This window comes from Entelurus aequoreus, linkage group LG10 (assembly GCF_033978785.1).
Source record: "Entelurus aequoreus isolate RoL-2023_Sb linkage group LG10, RoL_Eaeq_v1.1, whole genome shotgun sequence".
NCBI classification, from domain to species: domain Eukaryota; kingdom Metazoa; phylum Chordata; class Actinopteri; order Syngnathiformes; family Syngnathidae; genus Entelurus; species Entelurus aequoreus.
Window position 1 is genome coordinate 2669635 of NC_084740.1, and position 27806 is coordinate 2697440.

Genomic DNA, 27806 nt, shown 5'->3' on the forward strand with positions numbered 1-27806 from the left:
TGTAGTCACCATTATGATGTGCAGTGATGTTTTGAAATGAGCGTAAGTCTTGAACTATAGAAAGTATTTCAATGGTTGAAATCTGCACTTTTGAGCTATTACGGATATCTAGGTCACAGCAGCTCAGACCAGGACCAAGCAGAGTGGGCGGGGCTTGTTTGCAGAGCAGCCAGCCCCAAACACATGTGTCAGAAACAGATGTGGAAGCACATTTCTACAACAAATTTCTGCATAGAAGTGAAATATATCATATTGTAGATGTTTATGACACTTTGCATTCATATTTTGCCATTTGTTACATTTTTGTTGTGTTTTAGAGTGATGTCTATATGTTGTTAATATTCAGTGTTTTATTGTTCATAGTTAATATTGTAAATCCCACTTTCTTTATTTTCATGTACATTTTGGGTGTCCCATTCAGTAAAAACTGTAAAAATGAATTCCGTTTTTTTGAGGTTGTCAGTTATAACTTTTTTAGAATTCTATCGGACATTGTGACTTTTGGTATTAGTGTTCCTGAAAAAAAAGGGACCCAAACACACATACTGTACAGCAGGTTTTTATGGCTAAATGTGTATGTCATTTATACACATACACATTGGCCCCCCAGACACATTTTTTCTCTCAATGTGGCCCCCGAGTCAAAATATTTGCCCAGCTCTGGTCTAGAATATGCTGTTTTCTGAAAAAAAAAAAAAAAGTTAACTAACAATTTAACTTTTAATAATGTTAATACCTCACAAAGGGATCTTTGGCTTCAAATATCTTTTTTGGGTGACGGTGAATGAGGTGGCGACTTGTCCAGGGGTGCTGCCTTACGCCCGAGCGCAGCTCAATAGTCTCCTGCCCTCCCCACAAAATCGACAGAGACAATCGGTGGGAAACGGATGGATGGATTGTTTAAAGGCCTACTGAAATGATTTTTTTTTATTTAAACGGGAATAGCAGATCCATTCTATGTGTCATACTTGATCATTTCGCGATATTGCCATATTTTTGCTGAAAGGATTTAGTAGAGAAAATCGACGATAAAGTTCGCAACTTTTGCTCGCTGATAAAAAAAAGCCTTGCCTGTAGCGGAAGTAGCGTGACGTCACAGGAGCTAGTATTCCTCACAATTCCCCGTTGTTTACAATGGAGCGAGAGAGATTAGGAGCGAGAAAGTGATGATTACCCCATTAATTTGAGCGAGGATGAAAGATTCGTAGATGAGGAACGTTACAGTGAATGACTTGAGAGGCAGCGATGGACGTATCTTTTTTCGCTCTGACCATAACTTAGGTACAAGCTGGCTCATTGGATTCCACACTCTCCTTTTTTTATTGTAGATCACAGATTTGTATTTGAAACCACCTGGGATACTATATCCTCTTGAAAATGAGAGTCGAGAACGCGAAATGGACATTCAGTGCCTTTTATCTCCACGACAATACATCGGCGAAATGCTTTAGCTACGAGCTAACGTGATAGCATCTTGCTTTAACTGCATATAGAAACAAAAGAAATAAACCCCTGACTGGAAGTATAGATAGAAAATCAACAATACTATTAAACCGTGGACATGTAAATACACGGTTAATGCTTTCCAGGCTGGCGAAGGTTAACAATGCTGTGCTAACGACGCCATTGAAGCTAACTTAGCAACCCGACTGCACAGAGCTATGCTAAAAACATTAGCTCTCCACCTACGCCAGCCAGCCCTCATTTGCTCATCAACACCCGTGCTCACCTGCGTTCCAGCGATCGGCAGAAGGACGAAGGACTTCACCCGATGCGTTTGGTGGCCCGGAGACGTAGGAAGTCAAGGTGAAGTCGGCGGCTAGCGCGGCTAGCGCTCCAACAAAGTCCTCCTGGTTGTGTTGCTGTAGTCCGCTGCTAATACACTGATCCCACCTACAACTGTCTTCTTTGCAGCCTTCATTGTTCATTAAAAAAATTGCAAAAGATGTCCAGAATACTGTGGAATTATGAAATGAAAACAGAGCTTTTTGTATAGGATTCTACGGGGTACCATAACTTCCGTTACTCTGACTTCGTCACGCGCATACGTCATCATACCGCGATGTTTCAGCCGGATATTTCCCGGGAATTTTAAAATGTCACTTTATAAGTTAAAGGGAAACTTCGGTTTTTTTCAACCTGGGCCCTGTTTTCATAATTTTTTCTGTATATGTGAGTGCTGGATAAAACATTTTTTGAGGTCGCGCCAGTATTGAGCAGGGCAGGCAGCCTCCAGCCCAGCTAACGCTCGTACACAGGGCAACTGGCTCTCGTCAAAATTCGGCCTATAAACATGCATTTTTTTCACACTGACAGGCTCAGATAGTTACAATGAGTGTCCGACAACATACTAGAAAGGAGAAATTAACGTATGTCTCTACCTTTAGCTGGAGATCGCTGTTTGTTGTGAGCTGTGTCCAAATCTCACCACGCTACAAATCTCGTTCCGAAATCTCGCGATAACTCGCGACAAAACACCGGTGGAAAAACAGTTACCTGACTGAGGTGAAGAGAGATGACTGAAGTGATTTTCTGTTGGATTACCGAAGACTAATCTGTAAATCTGTAAATCTGACAAATCTCGTTCCGAAATCTCGCGATAACTCGCGACAAAACACCGGTGGAAAAACAGTTACCTGACTGAGGTGAAGAGAGATGACTGAAGTGATTTTCTGTTGGATTACCGAAGACTAATCTGTAATCCAACAGAAAATCACTTCAGTCATCTCTCTTCACCTCAGTCAGGTAACTGTTTTTCCACCGGTGTTTTGTCGCGAGTTATCGCGAGATTTCGGAACGAGATTTGTAGCGTGGTGAGATTTGGACACAGCTCACAACAAACAGCGATCTCCAGCTAAAGGTAGAGACATACGTTAATTTCTCCTTTCTAGTATGTTGTCGGACACTCATTGTAACTATCTGAGCCTGTCAGTGTGAAAAAAATGCATGTTTATAGGCCGAATTTTGACGAGAGCCAGTTGCCCTGTGTACGAGCGTTAGCTGGGCTGGAGGCTGCCTGCCCTGCTCAATACTGGCGCGACCTCAAAAAATGTTTTATCCAGCACTCACATATACAGAAAAAATTATGAAAACAGGGCCCAGGTTGAAAAAAACCGAAGTTTCCCTTTAACCTGGCCGTATTGGCATGTGTTGCAATGTTAAGATTTCATCATTGATATATAAACTATCAGACTGCGTGGTCGGTAGTAGTGGCTTTCAGTAGGCCTTTAAGGATTCATTGAAAAGTTTTTCAGTTTACTCGTATTTCCCGCGATGTACAGTTTTTTTTTTATGATTTCCGTCCGTGCGCTGCGAAGAATTGCCTTGGAAACGCTCCAGACGAAACTGGTGGGCTTTGCTTTGCAGAACGCAGACTTTCTTACCTCCACCAAAAAGGTTGTTTTCGCCAGGGTTTGTTTGTATGTTTGTTAGCAACATAACTCAAAAATCCCTGGAGAGATATTGATGAAATGTTTGAAAATACTGCAGTTCTTCTTATCTACTACGAACACACCTGGGCGTTCCCCACCCCCACCTAGCCGGTCCCACGCCGTGCAGAGGATTCTCGGACATGTTGTTTCTTTTCAGACCCGGCAAACGCTAAGGAGCCAAAAACAACTACACACCAAGTTTCAGTTCGATACAGTCACGTGTCACGGCGTTATTGTGAAGACTTTGAAACCGCAGTATCTACAAAACCGTTACACCCCTGGGCGTATGAATGAGTATTCTATTATACCTACTGGTGACCAGCGCTTACCAGGTATCCTATATAGGGCAGGTACTGATACGTGAGTACAGGTTCTCCGTAAAGCTGAGCGATGTAAATGAGACAGTCTAACACAGGTCCGGCTGTCTCGTCTCCCACAACAGGTCTCTTCTCATACACGCTGCCCATTCCCACGCTCTCTAGATTAGTCTCTTCAGGTCCAGGAGTAACAAACTGGTGGCTCTCGGGGTCTTTGGGTAAAGTGTGTTAGAAGTGAGCTTTGTTACCTGACACATATTGGATGTTGGCATTCCATTGGACATTTAATGTGTACGCACCGATGTAACAATTTGTGAGTAATCGCAGCAAGTTCCTGGCCACGCATCGAGACGTCACGGTTGGTCCAAGTTTGGCGGAGAGCCAGCGAACTGTTTTGCAGACTGTATCTGTGAATGGAGATGTGCTTTTAAACAGGCTCTGAATGGACATGATCATTTAACAAAAAAAGATCAAACACTCACCTAAGAGAATTTTTTGCTCTTTCTCCTGAGAGTCCTCTGATGGCTCATGCTCTGCCTCTTCCTCCTGCTCCCCCATAATATGTTTCTCTGCTTCCTCCAGCACCATTCTGTTCACAAACTCATTTTCCAGAGTTGTAAGAGTAGCCCCTGAATCTTCTGTGCAACCAGAGAAAGACATCTCCAACTTGGGGGTCGAAGGGTCGTCTTCCTGCAGTTTACAATCATTAGCCTCCGTCATCTCCACATCATCCACCTCTGCGCCCTCTTCTCCCTCGCTGGCTTGTTTGAGATCCTGGCTGCTGTCGGCCGATTTGAGACTAGCTCGATCACGCATTGAGTCCCCGTCGCCTAATGAGAGTTCGCTTGTACTACTTTTGTCGCTAAGTTTACCCATGCTCAAAGACTCTTGGTCTTGGTCCTTGGCTGTAGAGTTCTGCCCCGGCTGTTTCCCACTGTCGCACCCTGTGCCATTGTTAATGTAGAACTCATTTTGAAAGTCCTCCGACTCTGAGAGAAACACCTGATCATTGAAACTGATGCCTGAGGAGTAGTCAACCAGCCCAGTTTCCCCCCCAGCACCAACACCTCCGCTAGCCCCGTTGCCACCGCTTATGTTCCCGCTGACTGACCCAGAGGAGGAGCGCACATCACCAGCCTGAAAGCCCTCTTCCTCCTCCTCTCCTAGGTTGCAAGTTCCACTACGCATCCCTTTACAAATCTCTCCGGCAGAACCGGATGAACAGCTTTCGAAACCAGTGAGGACCTGCAGCACATGGGGAAGCAAGTTGGAGAGAAAGGCCTGCAGGCCGAGCCTCATGATGAGCTGCAGAACGAAACAGTCGGTGTACAGATAAAAACGTCCCCGCAGGCAGTGGGGGTTTTCATAAACGCTGACTAGTGGCTTCAGAAGAAACTTGTTTGCGTTTCTAGGACCCAGGACTCTTGAAATTGGCTCAAACAAGTACCAAGCTGCATAGACAGCAGTGGACTCCTCAAGCATAATGGCCAGAATGAAGGGCAAGAGAATCTCAAGGCCCTCAGCTGTGATATTGGTTCGCAAAAGCGTTTCTAACTGCTGCCACAAATGGAAGACCACATCTCTTCCTTGAAGGCTACACACAGTCTCCATCTTGTCGTGGTACGAAACAATAAAGCGATGGAGTGCTGCAAAATATGAAGGGAAAGGAAACGGGGTAATGAATGTATTCAGTAATTGGGCAGGGTTTGGAGGCGGAAGGCCATCACAGATGGCATCATAGTTAAAAAGAAGCGGACGTGGACAACGACCCGCCACTTTAAGATATGTTTGGGAGTGTTTTTCCATTAGTAGCAGTTTCTGAAGAGCATAATGTAAAGGGAGTGGAATATCACGAAGGCCAACGGAGCACATTTCCATAACAGCACAGAAACGTTGTCTGAGGGGGGCACCTGGCATCAACCCTCTCACTTTCGAGGAGTAAAATATCTCCGCAACGAGTACGCCAAGAGCCTGCATATCTCTTTGGTAGAGCTGTGTGAAAGAGGTTGGAGTTTCGATCAACTCAACTTCATCTGTGGCTTCACTAGCTTCAGGTGGCTGCGACACTCGGGCAAGCAAACTCTTCACGAGAAAGTTGTTTAACTTCTCCAGCTCTTCCAAAGGTTGCAGGGGGCTGAAACCCTCAGGAAGAATGATCTTGACGTCCTCAGCATTGGAGGTGGTCACACTTCCCTCCCCGTGTTTTTTATTGGCTGGTCCACTTCTTTGGAGCATGACATTGCGTAAACCTGGGCCCAAACTGCTTGGAACGTCACCAGAGGAAGACGTAGGGGACTGCGATACAAGTGCGATGTCTCCCATCTTCCCTCCCGCTGGAACAGAGGACGACGCAGTATTAGATGAGCCAGTGGACATTAATGAATCCAGGGCTTCAGTACCTTGTTCAAGCTCTACATCTTTGTCTACCATGGTCCATCCACTGGATTCACAACCTGTGGATTCCAGCACCATTCCATCTACAGAGTCAGATACGGTGTTGATTTGTGGGATGTGTAGAGAAGGCACATTAAGCGCAGCAAGGCCAAGAAAAGGTGGTTCGGCGGGAGCATACTGAGAAGCTGATAAACGAGGTGGGTGGGGCTGGTCAAACAACTGGACCACACCGTAAGTTGTCAGATTGGTGTGGTTATCTACTAGGTGCAAGCACACATTCTTGGCTTTGACTGCTTCTTTACCTGAAAGTTTGTAGCCAAAAGTGAGGTCTATCCAATGGTGCAGGTTCTGGGACACTTCCCTGCTTTCCAGGAGGCGCCGATGGACCTCGATAAACACCTCACAGGACTTGCACCAGGAAGGCACATCTAGGTCTGGCATGTCAGGGTGGATTGAGCGGAAAATAGACGGATCAGTGTAGAACTCTGGAATGCACTCATCAGGGGTCCAACTCTGCATGCGTTCCATACTGGAGGGGTACTCATTAGGCTCCCACTGGGACCTCACATGGCTGCACAGCACAGATTTAGGTGTCTGCCGAGCTTTGTAGACATAGTATGTAATGTCAGAGAGCACATCAGATATGTGATGAGGTACGTGAAGGTGGTCTGAATGTCCGGCACCACTGGCACTGACAGATCCACTGAGGTCTCCTGCTACACCAACTCCACCTATGCCATTTCCCACTGCAGCTGCCAAAGCCTCTTTGGTCATCTCGTAGGTGAAGTCCAGCTGCTTATCTCCTTTGTTGAGTCTGAACTTGGACCTTCTGAGATCTCTGAATTTTCCAAATGGCACAGTAAAATCAACCACCCATGGCAGCACAGGGTGGTAATTTGGGTCTCCTTCTCGCCGTCCCGCTAATCTGTTGAGTTCCATCAAGTAGTGATAGTTACTGACCCGCCCATGGACCCAGTCAAGAACTAAAGTCTTGAGGTCATCAAAGCAGTCCTTGCAAAGCATTTGGTTCTGACTTGAACAGGCGCTTCCGCTTGTCACGGCACTTTTAGGCATCTGCCTCGCAGTGACGTCATTGCTTGTAGACCCATTGGTGCCCAGTTCCTCAAAATGGGCCAGGTTGAGTTTAAGATGGCTGCAAAGCTTCTCATCAACTGCAACATCCAGCAAGGAGAGATCTCCACAGGACAATCCTGCAGTGTGACAAGCCTGCATGGCTGTGAGCAACTGGTACAGAATGAACAAAACTTTGGCATGACTATTGGCTAACTTGGCTGGGCTGAAGGAGACAATGTCATAAAGTGAATACTGACTGTAAGGTAAAACTATATAGAGCATCTCAGTTGTCTCCAGCAGACACTCTGCAGTTAGAACATTGGGACACACTGAGTGGGACTTTAAAGAATTTGAAAGAGTGGATGGCAAGAAGTTTTCTTTCTCCTTCTCTCTGGCTGGAGAGAGGGATTGGGACACTTTGTCACATGAGATGAATGTGGAGTTAAAAAGCTTCTGCAGTGCGTGTCTCACTGCGTCCACAGCTGCAACATGCATCTGCTCAGTGGCTCTGGCGTATGGCTGCACACGTTTAGAGTGGGCTTCACGCCACAGATTCCTGGAAGATAAAAAAAGCAGAAAGGCGTTACAGTTATGTCATTACAATTAGAGATGTAAATGCTTTAAAATGTAATATCTGAAATTATCGATTTCAAAAAGTAATTAATGACTTTTTAAACCGCCGCTGTACGGAGCGGTACATATCCCCTCTCCCCTACACAACACAGGAGTTGACGACTGCAGCATGAGAGGTTTACTGGCGACGCTTGATGACCTCATAACAACAACAACAAGAGTGTGTTGTTGCCGGTGCTGTAGCCGTGGCTAACAAGCCAGCGAGCTCGGTGACTGACTAATGGCACCATGTCTATGGTTTGGGATTATTTTAAAGTGTGTCTGACGGATAAAAAACTGGCAATTTGCAATAACTGCAAAAAGTTGGTTATGCGAGGAGGAACCAAGACGTCTTCCTTTAATACAAGCAATTTGATCTCCCACCTCTTCAAGAATCATAAGGAGATACACCGTGAATACAAGCGGAAGATGGATGAAAAGCAAACACCGGAAAAAAGTAGTACCACCAGTTGTCGCTTAAAGGCCTACTGAAACCTACTACTACCGACCACGCAGTCTGATAGTTTATACATCAATGATGAAATCTTAACATTGCAACACATGCCAATACGGCCGGGTTAACTTATAAAGTGACTTTTAAAACTTCCCGGGAAATATCCGGCTGAAACGTCGCGGTATGATGACGTATGCGCGTGACGAAGTCAGAGTAACGGAAGTTATGGTACCCGTAGAATCCTATACAAAAAGCTCTGTTTTCATTTCATAATTCCACAGTATTCTGGACATCTTTTGCAATTTGTTTAATGAACAATGAAGGCTGCAAAGAAGACAGTTGTAGGTGGGATCGGTGTATTAGCAGCGGACTACAGCAACACAACCAGGAGGACTTTGTTGGAGCGCTAGCCGCGCTAGCCGTGCTAGCCGCCGACCTCACCTTGACTTCCTACGTCTCCGGGCCGCCAAAAGCATCGGGTGAAGTCCTTCGTCCTTCTGCCGATCGCTGGAACGCAGGTGAGCACGGGTGTTGATGAGTAGATGAGGGCTGGCGTAGGTGGAGAGCTAATGTTTTTAGCATAGCTCTGTGAGGTCCCGTTGCTAAGTTGCTAAGTTAGCTTCAATGGCGTCGTTAGCACAGCATTGTTAACCTTTGCCAGCCTGGAAAGCATTAACAGTGTATTTACATGTCCACGGTTTAATAGTATTGTTGATTTTCTATCTATCCTTCCTTCTATCCTTTATTTTTTTGTTTCTATATGCAGTTAAAGCACGATGCTATCACGTTAGCTCGTAGCTAAAGCATTTCGCCGATGTATTGTCGTGGAGATAAAAGGCACTGAATGTCCATTTTGCGTTCTGGACTCTCATTTTCAAGAGGATATAGTATCCCAGGTGGTTTAAAATACAAAGCCGTGATCCACAATAGAAAAAGGAGAGTGTGGAATCCAATGAGCCAGCTTGTACCTAAGTTACGGTCAGAGCGAAAAAAGATACGTCCATCACTGTCTCTCAAGTCCTTCACTGTAACGTTCCTCATCTACGAATCTTTCATCCTCGCTCAAATTAATGGGGTAATCGTCACTTTCTCGGTCCGAATCTCTCTCGCTCCATTGTAAACAACGGGGAATTGTGAGGAATACTAGCTCCTGTGACGTCACGCTACTTCCGCTACAGGCAAGGCTTTTTTTTAATCAGCGAGCAAAAGTTGCGAACTTTATCGTCGATTTTCTCTATTAAATCCTTTCAGCAAAAATATGGCAATATCGCGAAATGATCAAGTATGACACATAGAATGGATCTGCTATTCCCGTTTGAATTAAAAAAAAATCATTTCAGTAGGCCTTTAAAGACTCCGCAGAGAAAAAACAAATATACAACAAAAACCACCCCAGGGCGAAAGCCCACATTGTGGTCAGGGACAACGCACGCAGTATGGCAAAAACTACGCTGGAGTTTGGTGTGGCTAGTCTGCCCTGCACGGCGCACACTTTGCAGCTTGCAGTGAACGGAGGTGCCCTGTCTCAACGCACCATTTCAGAAGCTCTGACTGACTGCTAGGCCACTTCAAGCACTCACCACTAGCTTGCAGCACATTTGTGTTACTCATACAAATACGTTAGAGCAGGGCAGATTGAGCCCAGTTTATAATTTCCTGTTATACAGTATGCCAGGCAGTTTTACACTAAATGAGGACTATATTATTGTTTACTTTATTACTCTAGTATACTCTGGACTGAAGCTGTGTGCCTTCATTGTTTTTGTAGCTGTTGTTTTGAGGCATGTTTACAAAAATTAAAAATAATGCACTTTGTGAAAGTCAAAGTATAGTATTTCCCATAGTTGTAGTGGCTATCAGGATTATCTCAGGGAGAGCATGTCCCACATTCCAAGCTGCTGTTTTGAGGCATGTTAAAAAAAAGAATGCACTTTGTGCCTTCAATAATAAATATGGCAGTGCCATGTTGGCACTTTTTTCCATAACTTGAGTTGATTTATTTTGGAAAACCTTGTTACATTGTTTAATGAATCCAGCGGGGCATCACAACAAAATGAGGCATAATAATGTGTTCATTCCACCACTGTATATATCGGTTATCGCTTGATATCAGAATCTGTAATTAAGAGTTGGACAATATCGAAATATTGGCAAAAAAGCCATTATCGGACATCTCTAATTACAATACAATGTACAATAACAGATGAATTGCTCAAATATACTCATCAGACACACAACAACATTCTATGCATGGTCACAACCATTTGTGTTTTTTGATTTTTGCCCAGCACTAACACTAACACACGCACATACGCCTTTGGTAAGCTACGAAGCCGCACCGCTTGATGGGTTGTCGGAGCATTACGGCTACCATAGTCAGACGTACTGAGCTTCAACATACTGGTATTATTATGGTGGGTGTATAAGGATCCCAGAAAGGCATCAATTAGGAGACATTAACCGGTGTTTTGTTACATAATATTACGCAAAACCAACTTTTCTAATAGTCAATAAGCTCCTTCTTTTCCCTCTGTCCTCTCGTTTTGGGGCATTCATCCTCCATTGTTGCCATTTCTAGTACAAAGTAGTATTATTATGGCACAAATAATGATGCCAATTATTTTGATCGATATTGTAATCACAATTAATAACATGATTATTAATTAATTTAAAAACACAACTTTTTTCCTGTGTTTGTAAATAAGAAAAACTATTTTTTTATCATAAATAAATATAAATGTATTCTAACCTCTGTAAGTATAATGCTATTACACTTGGTATTGCTAATGTTGATATCTATATCAATCCACCCACCTTTATTCACAAGCTCTAGCTTGCAGTTAGCATATTCTCCTAGGGCGTGTATGGTGTAGTGTAGCATGTTTAGTTATTCCTTGTCCAACAGGGATGACACTTGTAAATTGGGCTGCACGATTAGGGCAAAAATAATAATCACGATTATTTTTGATCGATATTGAAATCACGATTATTGGTCACGTTTATTTACTTCGTTATGTAAAACATTTTTATTGTCCTTTCTATTTTAAACACTCAGTATGTTAACTGGGCATTCATTTCATACCATAACAGATTCTGGCTTTTGAACTTTGCGCCTAGAACAATCCGGTTGGTTCTTTTCTGCTTTGTTTCGGAGGACACGACGTCCACAGTTTCCAAAAACAATTTGAAATGTGGACTCGTCAGACCACAGAACACTTTTCCACTTTGCATCAGTCCATCTTAGATGAGCTGGAGCCCAGCGAAGCCAGTGGCGTTTCTGGGTGTTGTTGATAAGTGGCTTTCGCTTTGCATAGTAGAGTTTTAACTTGCACTTACAGATGTAGCGACAAACTGTAGTTACTGACAGTGTTTTTCTTAAGTGTTCCTGAGCCCATGTGGTGATATCCTTTACACACTGATGTTGCTTTTTGATGCAGTACCGCCTGAGGGATCGAAGGTGCGTAATATCATGGCTTACGTGCAGTGATTTCTCCAAGTTCTCTGAACCTTTTGATGATATTACGGAGCGTAGATGGTGAAATCCCTAAATTCCTTGCAATAACTGGTTGAGAAATGTTGTTCTTAAACAATTTGCTCAGGCATTTGTTGACAAAGTGGTGACTCTCGCCCCGTCCTTGTTTGTGAATGACTGAGCATTTCATGGAAACTGCTTTTATACCCAATCATGGCACCCACCTGTTCCCAATTAGCCTGTTCACTTGTGGGATGTTCCAAATAAGTCTTTGATGAGCATTCCTCAACTTTCTCACTCTTTTTTGCCACTTGTGCCAGCTTTTTTGAAACATGTTGCAGGCATCAAATTCCAAATAAGATAATATTTGCAAAAAAATTACGTTTTCCAGGTGGAACGTTAAATATCTTGTCTTTGCAGTCTATTCAATTGAATATAAGTTGAAAATGATTTGCAAACATTGTATTCTCTTTTTATTTACCATTTACACAACGTGACAACTTCACTGCTTTTGGCTTTTGTACATCCATAAAATAATATAGCATTATACGTAGCCTGTTAATCTAATTTATATGTAGTCTGGTTAAGATGTAATGCTACATGTATTACTCTAATTGTAGTAATAAAAATGGTCACTCTACTGTTATTAGAATTGTCGCTTCACTGCAAGAAATAAAATAGTAGTTTCGAAAAAAAAGAGAAGTTTAAAGTAAATAGTAGGCACTGGCCCCACCATTAAATGTAGTTTTTTAAAAATCATTCTATATATTTCTCAGAGGTTGGTAAAACAGCTGTCTTCAGAGAGGTTAGCACAGAGGAAGAGACACTTCCTCAAAGTTGTAAAACACATTGCCATGAAACACAAACGTGAACCAGGGACTTCTTACTTCTTCAGATGACGCTGGCGGTTAATACAACCACTAAAAGAGCATTTAGGTTATTGCCTTTCACCGTGAAAATATCTCTGTTTGAACCTTCTCAGTGGCCTAGTGGTTAGAGTGTCCGCCCTGAGATTGGTAGGTCGTGAGTTCAAACCCCGGACGAGTCATACCAAAGACTATAAAAAAAATGGGAGCCATTACCTCCCTGCTTGGCACTCAGCATCAAGGCTTGGAATTGGGGGTTAAATCACCAAAAATGATTCCCGGGCACGGCCACCGCTGCTGCTCACTGCTCCCCTCACCTCCCAGGGGGTGAACAAGGGGATGGGTCAAATGCAGAGGACAAATTTCACCACACTTAGTGTGTGTGTGACAATCATTGCTACTTTAACTTAACTTTAACAAGCCCTGCTATGAAATAAAAATGGGGGACTTGCGAAGGAGAGATCGACCGATATGGTACTGATACTGATTATTAATAGTCAAGGAGGCAGATAACCGATAATTGGAGCCAATATTCATTTGCAGTAAAAGTTATTGAAACATGTATAGTATATGTCAGTAACAGCTGGACAATGCTCTAAGTTGTTTTTTTAAACATTTATTTTTGAGAACACATGGGCCCAGTAGCAACATAATGTTTAGCACCTGATGACATTAGGGGATTTACCTTGTTGTTGGGTTGTCTTGATACCTACTGTATTTTTCGGACTATAAGTCGCTCCGGAGTATAAGTCGCACCGGCCGAAAATGCATAATAAAGAAGGAAAAAAACATATATAAGTCGCACTGCAGTATAAGTCGCATTTTTTGGGGGAATGTATTTGATAAAAGCCAACAGCAAGAATAGACATTTGAAAGGCAATTTAAAGTAAATAAAGAATAGTGAACAACAGGCTGAATAAGTGTACGTTATATGAGGCATAAATAACCAACTGCTATGTTAACGTAACATATTATGGTAAGAGTCATTCAAATAACTATAACATATAGAACATGCTATACGTTTACCAAACAATCTGTCACTCCTAATCGCTAAATCCCATGAAATCTTATACGTCTAGTCTCTTACGTCAATGATATTATTTGATATTTTACGCTAATGTGTTCATCATTTCACACATAAGTCGCTCCTGAGTATAAGTCGCACCCCCGGCCAAACTATGAAAAAAACTGCGACTTATAGTCCGAAAAATACGGTATATTATGGTACCGGTAGCGGCCCCAAAATGTATTTCGATACTTTTCTATATAAATGGGACCACAAATAAAACGTAATTATTGGCTTTATTTGAACAAAAAATCTTAGTGTACATGAAAATATGTTTATTATTGTCATTTAGTCCTTAAATAAAATAGTGAACATACTAGACAACTTGTCTTTTAGTAGTAAGTAAACAAACAAAGACTCCTAATTAGTCTGCAGTAACATATTGTGTCATTTATACACCTATTATGAGGGACAAACTGTAAAAAATTATTATTAATCTACTTGTTCATTTACTGTTAATATCTGGTTATTTTCAGTTTTAACATGTTCTATCTACACTTCTGTTAAAATGTAATAATCATGTATTCTTCTGTTGTTTGGATACTTGACATTAGTTTTGGATGATACCACACATTTAGGTATCGATCTGATACCAAGTAGTTACAGGATCATACATTGGTCATAATTTAAGTCCTCATGTGTCCAGGGACATACACTACCGTTCAAAAGTTTGGGGTCACCCAAACAATTTAGTGGAATAGCCTTCATTTCTAAGAACAAGAATAGACTGTGGAGTTTCAGATGAAAGTTCTCTTTTTCTGGCCATTTTGAGCGTTTAATTGACCCCACAAATGTGATGCTCCAGAAAGTCAATCTGCTCAAAGGAAGGTCAGTTTTGTAGCTTCTGTAAGGAGCTAAAGTGTTTTCAGATGTGTGAACATGATTGCACAAGGGTTTTCTAATCATCAATTAGCCTTCTGAGCCAATGAGCAAACACATTGTACCATTAGAACACTGGAGTGATAGTTGCTGGAAATGGGCCTCTATACACCTATGTAGCTATTGCACCAAAAAGCAGACATTTGCAGCTAGAATAGTCATTTACCACATTAGCAATGTATAGAGTGTATTTCTTTCAAGTTAAGACTAGTTTAAAGTTATCTTCATTGAAAAGTACAGTGCTTTTCCTTCCAAAATAAGGACATTTACATGTGACCTCAAACTTTTGAACGGTAGTGTATTTCCTAAAATTTATGAATATAATATGCATTTTTTTTTAAAAAGAAAAAAGATTTTGTGACGATAAAAAAATATCGATGTAATCCGAGTAGTATCGACTAGATACGCTCTTGTACTTTGTATCATTACAGTGGATGTCAGATGTAGATCCATCCATGGCGTTTGTTTACATTGTGACGCCGGTGAGCTACGGTGTGTAGTCAAGCATGTTTAGCTATTCCTCGTCCTGCAGTGATAAGGTTACTTTATTTGTCGCCATGGAGACCAGGATTAGTGATTTAGAAGTAGCTAAAACGCTGCCGATTGCCGATGGACATTAGCTGCTAGCTAGCTAGCCATGTCTTAAAAAAGCTCTTCCTGAGGGTGTATCAGTGTTATAACTTCACCTTTATCTTTACTTTTTACACCAAAATGCGTCCATTCTCCCTTTTCTGTCTACACACTGTGTCTGCTTGTAAGTACTCTGTGTGTGTGCGCTGCCCAACATGCTCCCCTGCTCGTAAAGTCCATCCATTCATCTTCTACCACTTATCCGACGTGTCAATCAAAAATAGTTCCAAACCACAAAGCGGATGCCACACTCCTTTGAGAAATGATACTTATTTTATGGTACGTGCTGCTGAGAAGGTGATTGGCTGCAAGCTCCCATCCCTCCAGGACTTGTTCTCCTCCAGGACCAGGAGGCGTGTGGGTCGGATCACAGCTGACTCTTCTCACCCTGGACACACACTATTCTCCCCTCTCCCCTCAGGCAGGAGACTACGCTCCAACCAGACCCACACCTCCCGCCACCTGGACAGTTTTTTCCCCTCGGCCATCAGGCAAATGAACAATAATATGGCGTCACATTAGTACCAAAAATCCAAGCGCGTAAAAACTGTTATCGCGCGCTGATTCTCCACTTCGTGCGCGCGCGACACCCTTTTGCGCGCGCGCGGCGCCTTTCTGCGCGCGCGCGGTGCCTTTCTGCGCGCGCGCTGTCATGTTTCATTTTGGTACTTTGGGGGCGGGCATGGTTAGACCCGCCCCTTCTTTCTGATTGGCTTTGAAAAAAAAAAAGATAAAAAAAAAGAAAAATACAACTTCAAGTAGGTTGTAAAAAAAAGGCAGATGAAGTGAAACTATAGCAATGCTTTTCTTTCCACTCTCTCATGCACACAGATACTCATGTTATGAGAAGTATATTGTTCCAAAAATACTAACATTAATTGTTGATATTTTAAACATCTTTCAGATTACATTGCTCGAATTCAAAAACCACTTTACTACACAAATATTAGGCCCAATGTGCAGGATTATTCTATTAGTATTAGTTATTTTTATGTTTTATCATATCGTAGCCTATTTTTATATGGTATTATTATATTTATATTTCAGTTTTTATTGTATTTTATTTTATTTTATAGTTTTTCATATTGTAGTTTATTTTTACGTTTGATTATATCTTATCTTATTTCATATTATTTTTGGACTTTTACCTGATGTGTATTTTAATTGACATATTGACGATGACCCGCCCTGCTATACTTCTGATTGCTCAGAGCCAATCAGAAAGAAGGGGTGGTCTAAGCATGCCCGCCCCCAAAGTACCAAAATGAAACATGACAGCGCGCAGACCGAGACAGCGCGCGCGCAGAAAGGCGCCGCGCGCACGCAAGAAGGCGCCGCGCGCGCGCACAAAGGCACCACGCGCGCGCAAAAGGGTGTCGCGCGCGCGCACGAAGTGGAGAATCAGCGCGCGATAACAGTTTTTACGCGCTTGGATTTTTGGTACTAATGTGACGCCATACAATAACTCCTAACAGCAGCTCCTTGAATTCCTTCTAAGTCTATCTGATAGCTCAGTTACAGCTCATTTTATTACCAAATATATGTTATATGTGTTTTATGTCGCACGTTTGCACCAAGAAAAATTCCTAGTTTGTGAACCCGTTCTCAAACAATGGCAATAAAACTATTCTGATTGTGATTAAAACTGCCACAGGAAGCTATATATATTTATGCATGATAGCTAAAGTGACATTTGAGAGTGTTTAATACCTGACATTGTGCTGTGACATGTGCTGCATGGTGCTCACGTAGGAGTCCTTTGTCGTGGTGTCACTTGGTTGAAGACACGGGTCTCTGACCAGGCTGTAGTCCAGCCTGCTTTTCCTCAAACCCTGTATGCACACTCGTGTCCAGCCAGTGGGCGGCTTAGCCTGTGAACACTGAAGATATGTGACCATTTCCGCCTCGCTGATGCTGTCCACACAGGCGAGACGCATGAGCTTTCTCTCCCTCAGGGCTGCCAGCCAGCGGGCGGGCACCAGAGCAACAAGTTCATGGGGTCGAGGCCCGGAGCCCAGCTGCCTTCTGTCGATCCCGAAGTCTTTTTCCACTTCACCAACGAGCCAATCCATTGTGAGCCTCTGCAGGAATACAACTTGCTCATCGACTTTCACACATAGACCGAAGAAGGTGTCCTTGACCACACGGGGAGATGTATTTGCTTCTCACACATGTCCTGAAAGGATAATAAAAACACATGACAGGATGCTTTGGCAATAAAAGAGTCATCTAAGCACATGACATACTAGAGACTGAGCTCACATGATTAGAGCACCATAAACAGAACTACACCAGCAAGAGTTCAGTCAATAACGTCTGTTAAATCATTCCTATCATTTGTAGCACTATCAACCTACCGTATTTTTCGGACTATAAGTTGCAGTTTTATTCATAGTTTGGCCAGGGATGCGACTTTTACTCAGGAGCGACTTATTTCATTAACACATTACAGTAAAATATCAAATAATATTATTTAGCTCATTCACGTAAGAGACTAGACGTACAATATAAGTTGGGAAATTGTGTTAGATGTAAATATAAACGGAATACAATGATTTGCAAATCCTTTTCAAGCCATATTCAGTTGAATATGCTACAAAGACAACATATTTCATGTTCAAACTCATAAACTTTATTTCTTTTTGCAAATAATAATTAACTTAGAATGTCATGGCTGCAACACGTGCCAAAGTAGTTGGGAAAGGGCATGTTCACCACTGTGTTACATGGCCTTTCCTTTTAACAACACTCAGTAAAGGTTTGGGAAGTGAGGAGACACATTTTTGAAGTGGAATTCTTTCCCATTCTTGCTTGATGTACAGCTTAAGTTGTTCAACAGTCCGGGGGTCTCCCTTCTGCTATTGCAGGTGCCACACATTTTCAATGTCTGGACTACAGGCAGGCCAGTCTAGTACCCGCACTCTTTTACTATGAAGCCACGTTGCTGTAACACGTGGCTTGGCATTGTCTTGCTGAAATAAGCAGGGGCGTCCATGGTAACATTGCTTGGATGGCAACATATGTTGCTCCAAAAACTGTATGTACCTTTCAGCATTAATGGTGCCTTCACAGATGTGTAAGTTACCCATGTCTTGGGCACTAATACACCCCCATACCATCACACATGCTGCCTTTTACACTTTGCGCCTAGAACAATCCGGATGGTTCTTTTCCTCTTTGGTCCGGAGGACACGACGTCCACAGTTTCCAAAAACAATTTGAAATGTGGACTCGTCAGACCACAGAACACTTTTCCACTTTGTATCAGTCCATCTTAGATGAGCTCAGGCCCAGCAAAGCCGAGGGCGTTTCTGGGTGTTGTTGATAAACGGTTTTAGCCTTGCATAGGAGAGTTTTAACCTGCACTTAAAGATGTAGCGACCAACTGTAGTTACTGACAGTGGGTTTCTGAAGTGTTCCTGAGCCCATGTGGTGATATCCTTTACACACTGATGTGGCTTGTTGATGCAGTACAGCCTGAGGGATGGAAGGTCACGGGCTTAGCTGCTTACGTGCAGTGATTTCTCCACATTCTCTGAACCCTTTGATGATATTACGGAGCGTAGATGGTGAAATCCCTCAATTCCTCGCAATAGCTGCTTGAGAAAGGTTGTTCTTAAACTGTTCAACAATTTGCTCAGGCATTTGTTGACAAAGTGGTGACCCTCGCCCCATCCTTGTTTGTGAATGACTGAGCATTTCATGGAATCTACTTTTATACCCAATCATGGCACCCACCTGTTCCCAATTAGCCTGCACACCTGTGGGATGTTCCAAATAAGTCTTTGATGAGCATTCCTCAACTTTATCAGTATTTATTGCCACCTTTCCCAACTTCTTTGTCACGTGTTGCTGCCATCAAATTCTAAAGTTAATGATTATTTACTAAAAAAAAAAAAGTTTATCAGTTTGAACATGAAATATGTTGTCTTTGTAGTGCATTCAATTGAATATGGGCTGAAAAGGATTTGCAAATCATTGTATTCCGTTTATATTTACATCTAACACCATTTCCCAACTCATATGGAAACGGGGTTTGTGTAAGATTTCATGGGATTTAGGAGTGACAGATTGTTTGGTAAACGTATAGCATGTTCTATATGTTATAGTTATTTGAATGACTCTTACCATAATATGTTACGTTAACATACCAGGCACGTTCTCAGTTGGTTATTTATGCCTCATATAACGTACACTTATTCAGCCTGTTGTTTACTATTCTTTATTTATTAGGGCCCGCACGGCCCATTGTCAAAGGAATCCCAAAGGGAGTCCTTTTGCAATGGGACGAAAGGACCTATTGAATTTGTAAGGTTTTATTATTATTATTATAATAAGAGGACAAATTTCACCACACCTAGTGTGTGTGTGACAATCATTGGTACTTTAACTTATTATTCTTTATTCTTTATTATTATTCCGCAGCTTTGCGCACTACTTTGCCCCCCTTAACATGCTTCAAAACTCACCAAATTTTACACACACATCAAAAAACGTGTACACAACACTTAAGTAAAAAAACCAAACCCCAAAAATCTAAATTGCGCTCTAGCGCCCCCTAGGGAAAAAACAAAAACAAACTGCCTGTAACTCCCACTAGGAAGGTCGTAGAGACATGAAACAAAAACCTCTATGTAGGTCTCACGTAGACCTACATTTCATAATTACACATCCTCGGGCAAAAACCAACAGGAAGTTGGCAATTTCCCCTTCAAGACAAAAAATGACTAAAAACACTAATTTTTGCCTCTTTGAGCTGTAATTTGACCCCCTTAAAATACTTCAAAACTCACCAAACTTTTCACACACAACAGGACTGGTGGAAATTGCGATCTAATAAAAAAACCGAACCCCAAAACTCAAAATTGCGCTCAGAGACAAAACTGCTCCTCAGAGGAAAACACAGACAAAACTGCTTGTAACTTCCGGTAAGAACGTCTTAGAGACATGAAACAAAAACCTCTATGTAGGTCTCACTTAGACCTACATTTCATAGATTGACATCCTTCAGCAACTAGCACCTGCCAAATATGCGGGCCCGACCAACGCTGCTTGCAGCTTTAATTTTAAATTGCCTTTCAAATGTCTATTCTTGGTGTTGGATTTTATCAAATAAATTTCCCCAAAAAATGTGACTTATACTCCAGTGCGACTTATATATATGTTTTTTTTTCCTTCTTTATTATGCATTTTTGGCCGGTGCGACTTATACTCCGGAGCGACTTATACTCCGAAAAATACGGTAATTGAAAAGATTACTTTTCAACAACTATACAATTACCTTAATGAAGTTAATGTATTATCTCCCTATCAATCTGCCTTTCGTTCTGGCTTTTCAACAACTACAGCCTTAGTTACATTTACAAATGATGTATTGTCCTCTTTTGAACAACATAAATGTACAGGTGCTATTTTCTTAGACCAGGGGTCGGGAACCTTTTTGGCTGAGAGAGCCATGAAAGCCAAATATTTTTTTAAAAAGTATTTCCGTGAGAGCCATATAAAAATGTTTAACACTGAATATGAACATGACACGACAATCAACAAGGTCCCTACAAGGAAGGATAAAAACTGAAATATTCTTGACTGCTAAAACAAAGTAGATGCGGGAAATATCGCTCAAAGGAAGACATGAAACTGCTACAGGAAAATACCCCCAATAAAGAAAAAGCCAACAAAATAAGAGTGCAAGACAAGAAGTAAAACACTACACAAAGGAAAACAGCAAAAACCTCCAAATAAGTCAGGGTGGGATGTGACAGGTGGTGACAGTACACCTACTTTGAGACAAGAGCTATAGTGATGCATGCTTGGTTATGCTTTAAAGCAGGGGTCACCAACGCGGTGCCCGCGGGCACCAGGTAGCCCGTAAGGACCAGATGAGTAGCCCGCTGGCCTGTTCTAAAAATAGCTCAAATAGCAGCACTTACCAGTGAGCTGCCACTATTTTTTAAATTTTATTTATTTACTAGCAATCTGGTCTCGCTTTGCTCGACATTTTTAATTCTAAGAGAGACAAAATTCAAATAGAATTTGAAAATCCAAGAAAATATTTTAAAGACTTGGTCTTCACTTGTTTAAATACATTCATTAATTTTTTTACTTTGCTTCTTATAACTTTCAGAAAGACAATTTTAGAGAAAAAATACAACCTTAAAAATGATTTTAGGATTTTTAAACACATATACCTTTTTACCTTTTAAATTCCTTCCTCTTCTTTACTGACAATTTAAATCAATGTTCAAGTACATTAATTTTTTTTATTGTGAAGAATAATAAATACATTTTAATTTAATTCTTCATTTTAGCTTCTGTTTTTTTGACGAAGAATATTTGTGAAATATTTCTTCAAACTTATTATGATTAAAATTTTTAAAAAATTATTCTGGCAAATCTAGAAAATCTGCAGAATCAAATTTAAATCTTATTTCAAAGTCTTTTGAATTTCTTTAAAAAAAAAAATTCTGGAACATCTAGAAGAAATAATGATTTGTCTTTGTTAGAAATATAGCTTGGTCCAATTTGTTATATATTCTAACAAAGTGTAGATTGGATTTTAACCTATTTAAAACATGTCATCCAAATTCTAAAATTAATCTTAATCAGGAAAAATTACTAATGATGTTCCATAAAAAGATTCGAATTAGCTAGTTTTTCTCTTCTTTTTTTCGGTTGAATTTTGAATTTTAAAGAGTCGAAATTGAAAATAAACTATGTTTCAAAATTTAATTGTCCTTTTTTTCATGTTTTCTCCTCTTTTAAACAGTTCAATTAAGTGTAAATATCATTAATTATTAATAATAACAGAGTTAAAGGTAAATTGAGCAAATTGGCTATTTTTGGCAATTTATTGAAGTGTGTATCAAACTGGTAGCCCTTCGCATTAATCAGTACCCAAGAAGTAGCTCTTGGTTTCAAAAAGGTTGGTGACCCCTGCTTTAAAGTCATATCCAACAATTACGACAACAAATTTTTACTGTCAACTGAGTTTCATTTCTTAATGATTTCTGCTGGTGGTGTGCCTCCGCATTTTTTCAATGAAAAAAATGTGCCTCGGCTCCAAAAAGGTTGAAAAACACTGCTCTAAAACACTCCCAATATCTTACATTTACTGTCCCTACTGTGCGTAAAGAGCTTTTCTTTTAGAGCCCCCTTTGACTGGAATCATCTGCCTGTCTCTCAATTTGTGCCAGGACCACCAGAATGTCTCACAGCAGGGGTCACCAACCTTTATGAAACCAAGAGCTACTTCTTGGGTAGTGATTAATGCGAAGGGCTACCAGTTTGATACACACTTCAATAAATTGCCAGAAATAGCCAATTTGCTCAATTTAGCTTTAACTCTATGTTATTATTAATAATTGATATTTACACTTAATTGAACGGTTTAAAAGAGGAGAAAACACGAAAACAATGACAATTACATTTTGAAACATAGTTTATCTTCAATTTCGACTCTTTAAAATTCAAAATTCAACCGAAAAAAAGAAGAGAAAAACTTAAAAAAAGAATTTATGGAACATCATTAGTAATTTTTCCTGATTAAGATTAATTTTAGAATTTGGATGACATGTTTTAAATAGGTTAAAATCCAATCTACACTTTGTTAGAATATATAACAAATTGGACCAAGCTATATTTCTAACAAAGACAAATCATTATTTCTTCTAGAATTTCCAGAACAAAATTTTTAAAAGAAAATCTAAAGACTTTGAAATAAGATTTGAATTTGATTCTACAGATTTTCTAGATTTGCCAGAATATTTTTTTTGAATTTTAATCATAATAAGTTTAAAGAAATATTTCACAAGTATTCTTTGTCGAAAAAACAGAAGCTAAAATGAAGAATTAAATTAAAATGTATTTATTATTCTTTACAATAAAAAAAATACATTTACTTGAACATTGATTTAAATTGTCAGGAAAGAAGAGGAAGGAATTTAAAAGGTAAATAGTTATATGTGTTTAAAAATCCTAAAATCATTTTTAAGGTTGTATTTTTTCTCTAAAATTGTCTTTCTGAAAGTTATAAGAAGCAAAGTAAAAAAATGTATGAATTTATTTAAACAAGTGAAGACCAAGTCTTTAAAATATTTTCTTGGATTTTCAAATCCTATTTGAGTTTTGTCTCTCTTAGAATTAAAAATGTCGGGCAAAGCGAGACCAGATTGCTAGTAAATAAATACAATTTAAAAAATAGAGGCAGCTCACTGGTAAGTGCTGCTATTTGAGCTATTTTTAGAACAGGCCAGCGGGCTACTCATCTGGTCCTTACGGGTGACCTGGTGCCCGCGGGCACCGCGTTGGTGACCCCTGCTCTGGACAATGCTAAACTGTAAACTATTGTCAACCTGCACTTCAATGCAGTTTCTATGCCACTAGACAAAGCTCAAACTAAATCTCGTTGACATGTATGACTTAAGTGTTATTATGACAATGACAATAAAGGAATTGATTGATTGAGGTCTTTATCAACCAGTGGTCCCTTCATAATGTCTCTTTTTGTTTATCTTCAAACTGAATGCCACCGTATGTAGCATGTCCTTGGTTGAAATTTAATTTAAAAATAATATATTTATTTTACTGCATTATATATTAATGTATTGTAAATATTGTTGCGTGAGCTGAGAGGTCTTTAATGATTGTTTGTATTTGTTGTGTAACTTGTCCTGTGTTGTACTGTATTGTGCTCATTTTAAATATCTTTGGTCCCCCTTGCTGCATCTCAAGGGGTTTTACAGTAATGGGGCAGCATAGCTCGGCAACTTGAGGGTTCCAGGTTTGATCCCCGCTTCCGCCATCCTAGTCCTAGTTGTGTCCTTAGGCAAGACACGTTACCCACCTGCTCCCAGTGCCACCCACACTGGTTTACATGTAACTTAGATATTGGCTTTCACTATGTAAAAGTGCTTTGAGTCACTAGAGAAAAGTGCTATGTAAATATAATTCACTTCATTAATACATTCAAATTCAATTCAATAACGTACTGTATGAAGTACAAACATAAAAATAAGGCTGAAACGACGCGTCGACGTAGTCGACGTCATCGGTTACGTAAATACGTCGACGCCGTTTTTGTGCGTCGACGCGTCGCATATTTACGTCACACTACCGTCATGGCGGACCGCAAAGCAGACGATCAAAGCAGACGATGCGAGCGGTGCGAGCGAGGGGGGAAAAGCATGCCAAAAGTGGTCAAAAGTGTGGGAGTATTTCAATAAACGGCCTAATAATGTTGTTGTATGCACACTGTGTCGAGCGGAAATGGCCTATCATAGCAGCACAACGGCTATGAACGAACATTTGAAAAGAAAACCATCAACTAGTCAATCGTCCGCGCGAGCATACGTTGTCATCATTACACAAAAACATGACTGTGTCATTTGTATCTGCTAGGGGTGTAACGGTACGTGTTTTGTATTGAACCGTTTCGGTACGGGGCTTTCGGTTCGGCCCGGGGGTTTACCGAACGAGTTTCTAAGCTAAAGCTAACTTTAGCTGCTAAAGTCTTAACAAGCTGCTTCGCTCCTCTGCGTCTGTCTCAGCACGCAGCATTGTCCCACCCACACAACCATCTGATTGGTACACACGAAGCATTATCAGCCAATCAGCAGTGTGTATTCAGAGCGCATGTAGTCAGCGCTTCAGCGTGGAGCAGATAGGTGTTTAGCAGGTGAGCATCAGGCAGCGGACTCTCCCCAAATGATAATAAACACCTCCCAGTCAACTACTAGTAACATCACTATGAGCCCGTTGACCTTCTAGAAATATAAACTGCAGCTCAGCTCACTCGCAGTCCTGGCTTGAGGTGAAGGCTAATTACCTCTCGTTCCAGCCACATCGACCCCTTCTGAGCGCCTATTTTCAGCTGCTGGGAATATTGTAAACAAGAAAAGAAGCAAAGCAAGTAGACATGCTAACCTTTCTTCATTACAACTGTTAGTCACTCACTGGAATGAGTAGAATTGGTTATTGTGTACTGTGTTGGACTGGATGTTTATTTTGCACATTTTAAAAGCAATACTTAATGTTTACAGTGCTCCAGAATATTTAGATTGGCACTTTTTTGTATTGGATGTTTATCTTTATTTTTGCACATTTTAGCAAATAAGCAATACTTTCACTTTTGTTGAAATGTTTACACTGTTGTTACAGAATATTTCGTTTTGCACTTTTTTGTATTGGATGTTTATCTTTATTTTTGCACATTTTAAAGCAAAATAAGCAATACTTTTACTTTTGAAATGCTTATACTATTGCAGAATATTAAGATTTGCACTGGATGTTGACTTTTATATTTGCACATTAAAAAGCAAATAAGCTACTTTTAATTTTGTTAAATGTTAAAAGTTTTAAATGTTTACATTGTTACAGAATATTTAGTCATGTTGTTGACAATGTTGACTGAGTGGCCATACTTCTTTTTTTTTGTAAATAAAAGCCATGCCTTTTGAAAAAACTGGCCTACATTTATTTTTTCATCTTCATTTTGAATAAAAAAAATAATCGGTAAAAGGAAAAATAATCTATAGATTAATCGAAAAAAATAATCTATAGATTAACCGATTAATCGAAAAAAATAATCTATAGATTAATCGATAGAAAAATAATCGTTAGCTGCAGCCTTACATAAAAACATTAACAAAGAGCGAATACAGATATTAAACATCCATCCATTTCCTACCGCTTGTCCCTTTTTGGAGTCGCGGGGCGTACTGGAGGCTATCTCAGGTGCATTCGGGCGGAAGGCGGGGTACACCCTGGACAAGTCGCCACCTCATCACAGATAGACAACATTCACACACACTAGGGACCATTTAGTGTTGCCAATCAACCTATCCCCAGGTGCATGTCTTTGGAGGTGGGAGGGGCCTATCCCCAGGTGCATGTCTTTGGAGGTGGGCGGGGCCTATCCCCAGGTGCATGTCTTTGGAGGTGGGAGGGGCCTATCCCCAGGTGCATGTCTTTGGAGGTGGGAGGGGCCTATTCCCAGGTGCATGTCTTTGGAGGTGGGAGGAGCCTATCCCCAGGTGCATGTCTTTGTAGGAAAGAGGGGCCTATCCCCAGATGCATGTCTTTGGAGGTGGGAGGGGCCTATTCCCAGGTGCATGTCTTTGGAGGTGGGAGGAGCCTATCCCCAGGTGCATGTCTTTGTAGGAAAGAGGGGCCTATCCCCAGGTGCATGTCTTTGGAGGTGGGACGTGCCTATCCCCAGGTGCATGTCTTTGGAGGTGGGAGGGGCCTATCCCCAGGTGCATGTCTTTGGAGGTGGGAGGAGCCTATCCCCAGGTGCATGTCTTTGGAGGTGGGACGTGCTTATCCCCAGGTGCATGTCTTTGGAGGTGGGAGGGGCCTATGCCCAGGTGCATGTCTTTGGAGGTGGGAGGAGCCTATCCCCAGGTGCATGTCTTTGGAGGTGGGACGTGCTTATCCCCAGGTGCATGTCTTTGGAGGTGGGAGGGGCCTATGCCCAGGTGCATGTCTTTGGAGGTGGGAGGAGCCTATCCCCAGGTGCATGTCTTTGTAGGAAAGAGGGGCCTATTCCCAGGTGCATGTCTTTGGAGGTGGGAGGAGCCTATCCCCAGGTGCATGTCTTTGTAGGAAAGAGGGGCCTATCCCCAGGTGCATGTCTTTGGAGGTGGGAGGGGCCTATCCCCAGGTGCATGTCTTTGGAGGTGGGAGGAGCCTATCCCCAGGTGCATGTCTTTGGAGGTGGGACGTGCTTATCCCCAGGTGCATGTCTTTGGAGGTGGGAGGGGCCTATGCCCAGGTGCATGTCTTTGGAGGTGGGAGGAAGCCGTAGTAGAACCCACGCAGTCACAGGGAGAACATGCAAACTCCACACAGAAAGACGCCCAGCCCGGGTTTGAACTCAGGACTTTTTAGGACCTTCGTATTGTGAGGCACATGCACTAACCCCTGTCCCACCGTGCTGCCTAGATATTAAACATATTGCAATGAAATTGAACTACTTTATTGTATCACTCGAATGCTGCAACATCGGTATATTTGTGTGATTTATTCATGTGATACATGAATATATCACACAAATATACCGATATTAATATTTACCAATAAATAATAATAATAAATAATAATAATAATAATAATAAATTAATAACATACCGATTGTAATTGTATGCATGTTAGAAATAAACTCAAGCCGAGCTTGCGGGAAGCCCAATAACACTTGGTTAACAAGGACATAACAAGGACATGGGGCGGTATAAAGTGGCCGTGCCAGCAACTTGAGGGTTTCAGGTTCGATCCCCTGCTTCCGCCATCGTAGTCACTGCCGTTGTGTCCTTGGGCAAGACACTTTACCCACGCACACTGGTTTGAATGAAACTTAGATATTGGGTTTCACTATGTAAAGACGCTTTGAGTCACTAGAGAAAAAGCGCTATATAAATATAATTCCCTTCACATGGACACGTTGGGTAGACTATGTCTCCCATCTGGCCTGGAAAAACCTCGGGATCCCCCGGGAGGAGCTGGACGAAGTGGCTGGGGGAGAGGGAAGTCTGGGCTTCCCTGCTTAGGCTGCTGCCCCCGCGACCCCACCTCGGATAAGCGGAAGAAGATGGATGGACTTCACATGGACGTCTATT

The 27806-nt window shown here is 41.3% G+C and overlaps 1 protein-coding gene across 2 annotated transcripts in view; it reads right to left on the minus strand.

The window, feature by feature from the left end:
* wdr81 (WD repeat domain 81) overlaps positions 1–27806 on the minus strand; it is a 69050-nt gene that overhangs the window by 40898 nt on the left and 346 nt on the right. Inside the window, exons 2-6 of one of the 2 annotated variants that reach the window (XM_062059824.1) lie at positions 16906–17371; positions 6148–7772; positions 4231–6081; positions 4048–4155; positions 3761–3960 (exon numbers count right to left, since the gene is read on the minus strand). In XM_062059824.1, coding sequence (XP_061915808.1) covers positions 3761–3960; positions 4048–4155; positions 4231–6081; positions 6148–7772; positions 16906–17267 — 4146 coding nt within the window. In that variant the 5' untranslated portion in view covers positions 17268–17371. Of the gene's footprint in view, positions 1–3760; positions 3961–4047; positions 4156–4230; positions 7773–16905; positions 17372–27806 lie in introns of both variants that reach the window. The other variant, XM_062059823.1, reaches the window with a different exon arrangement.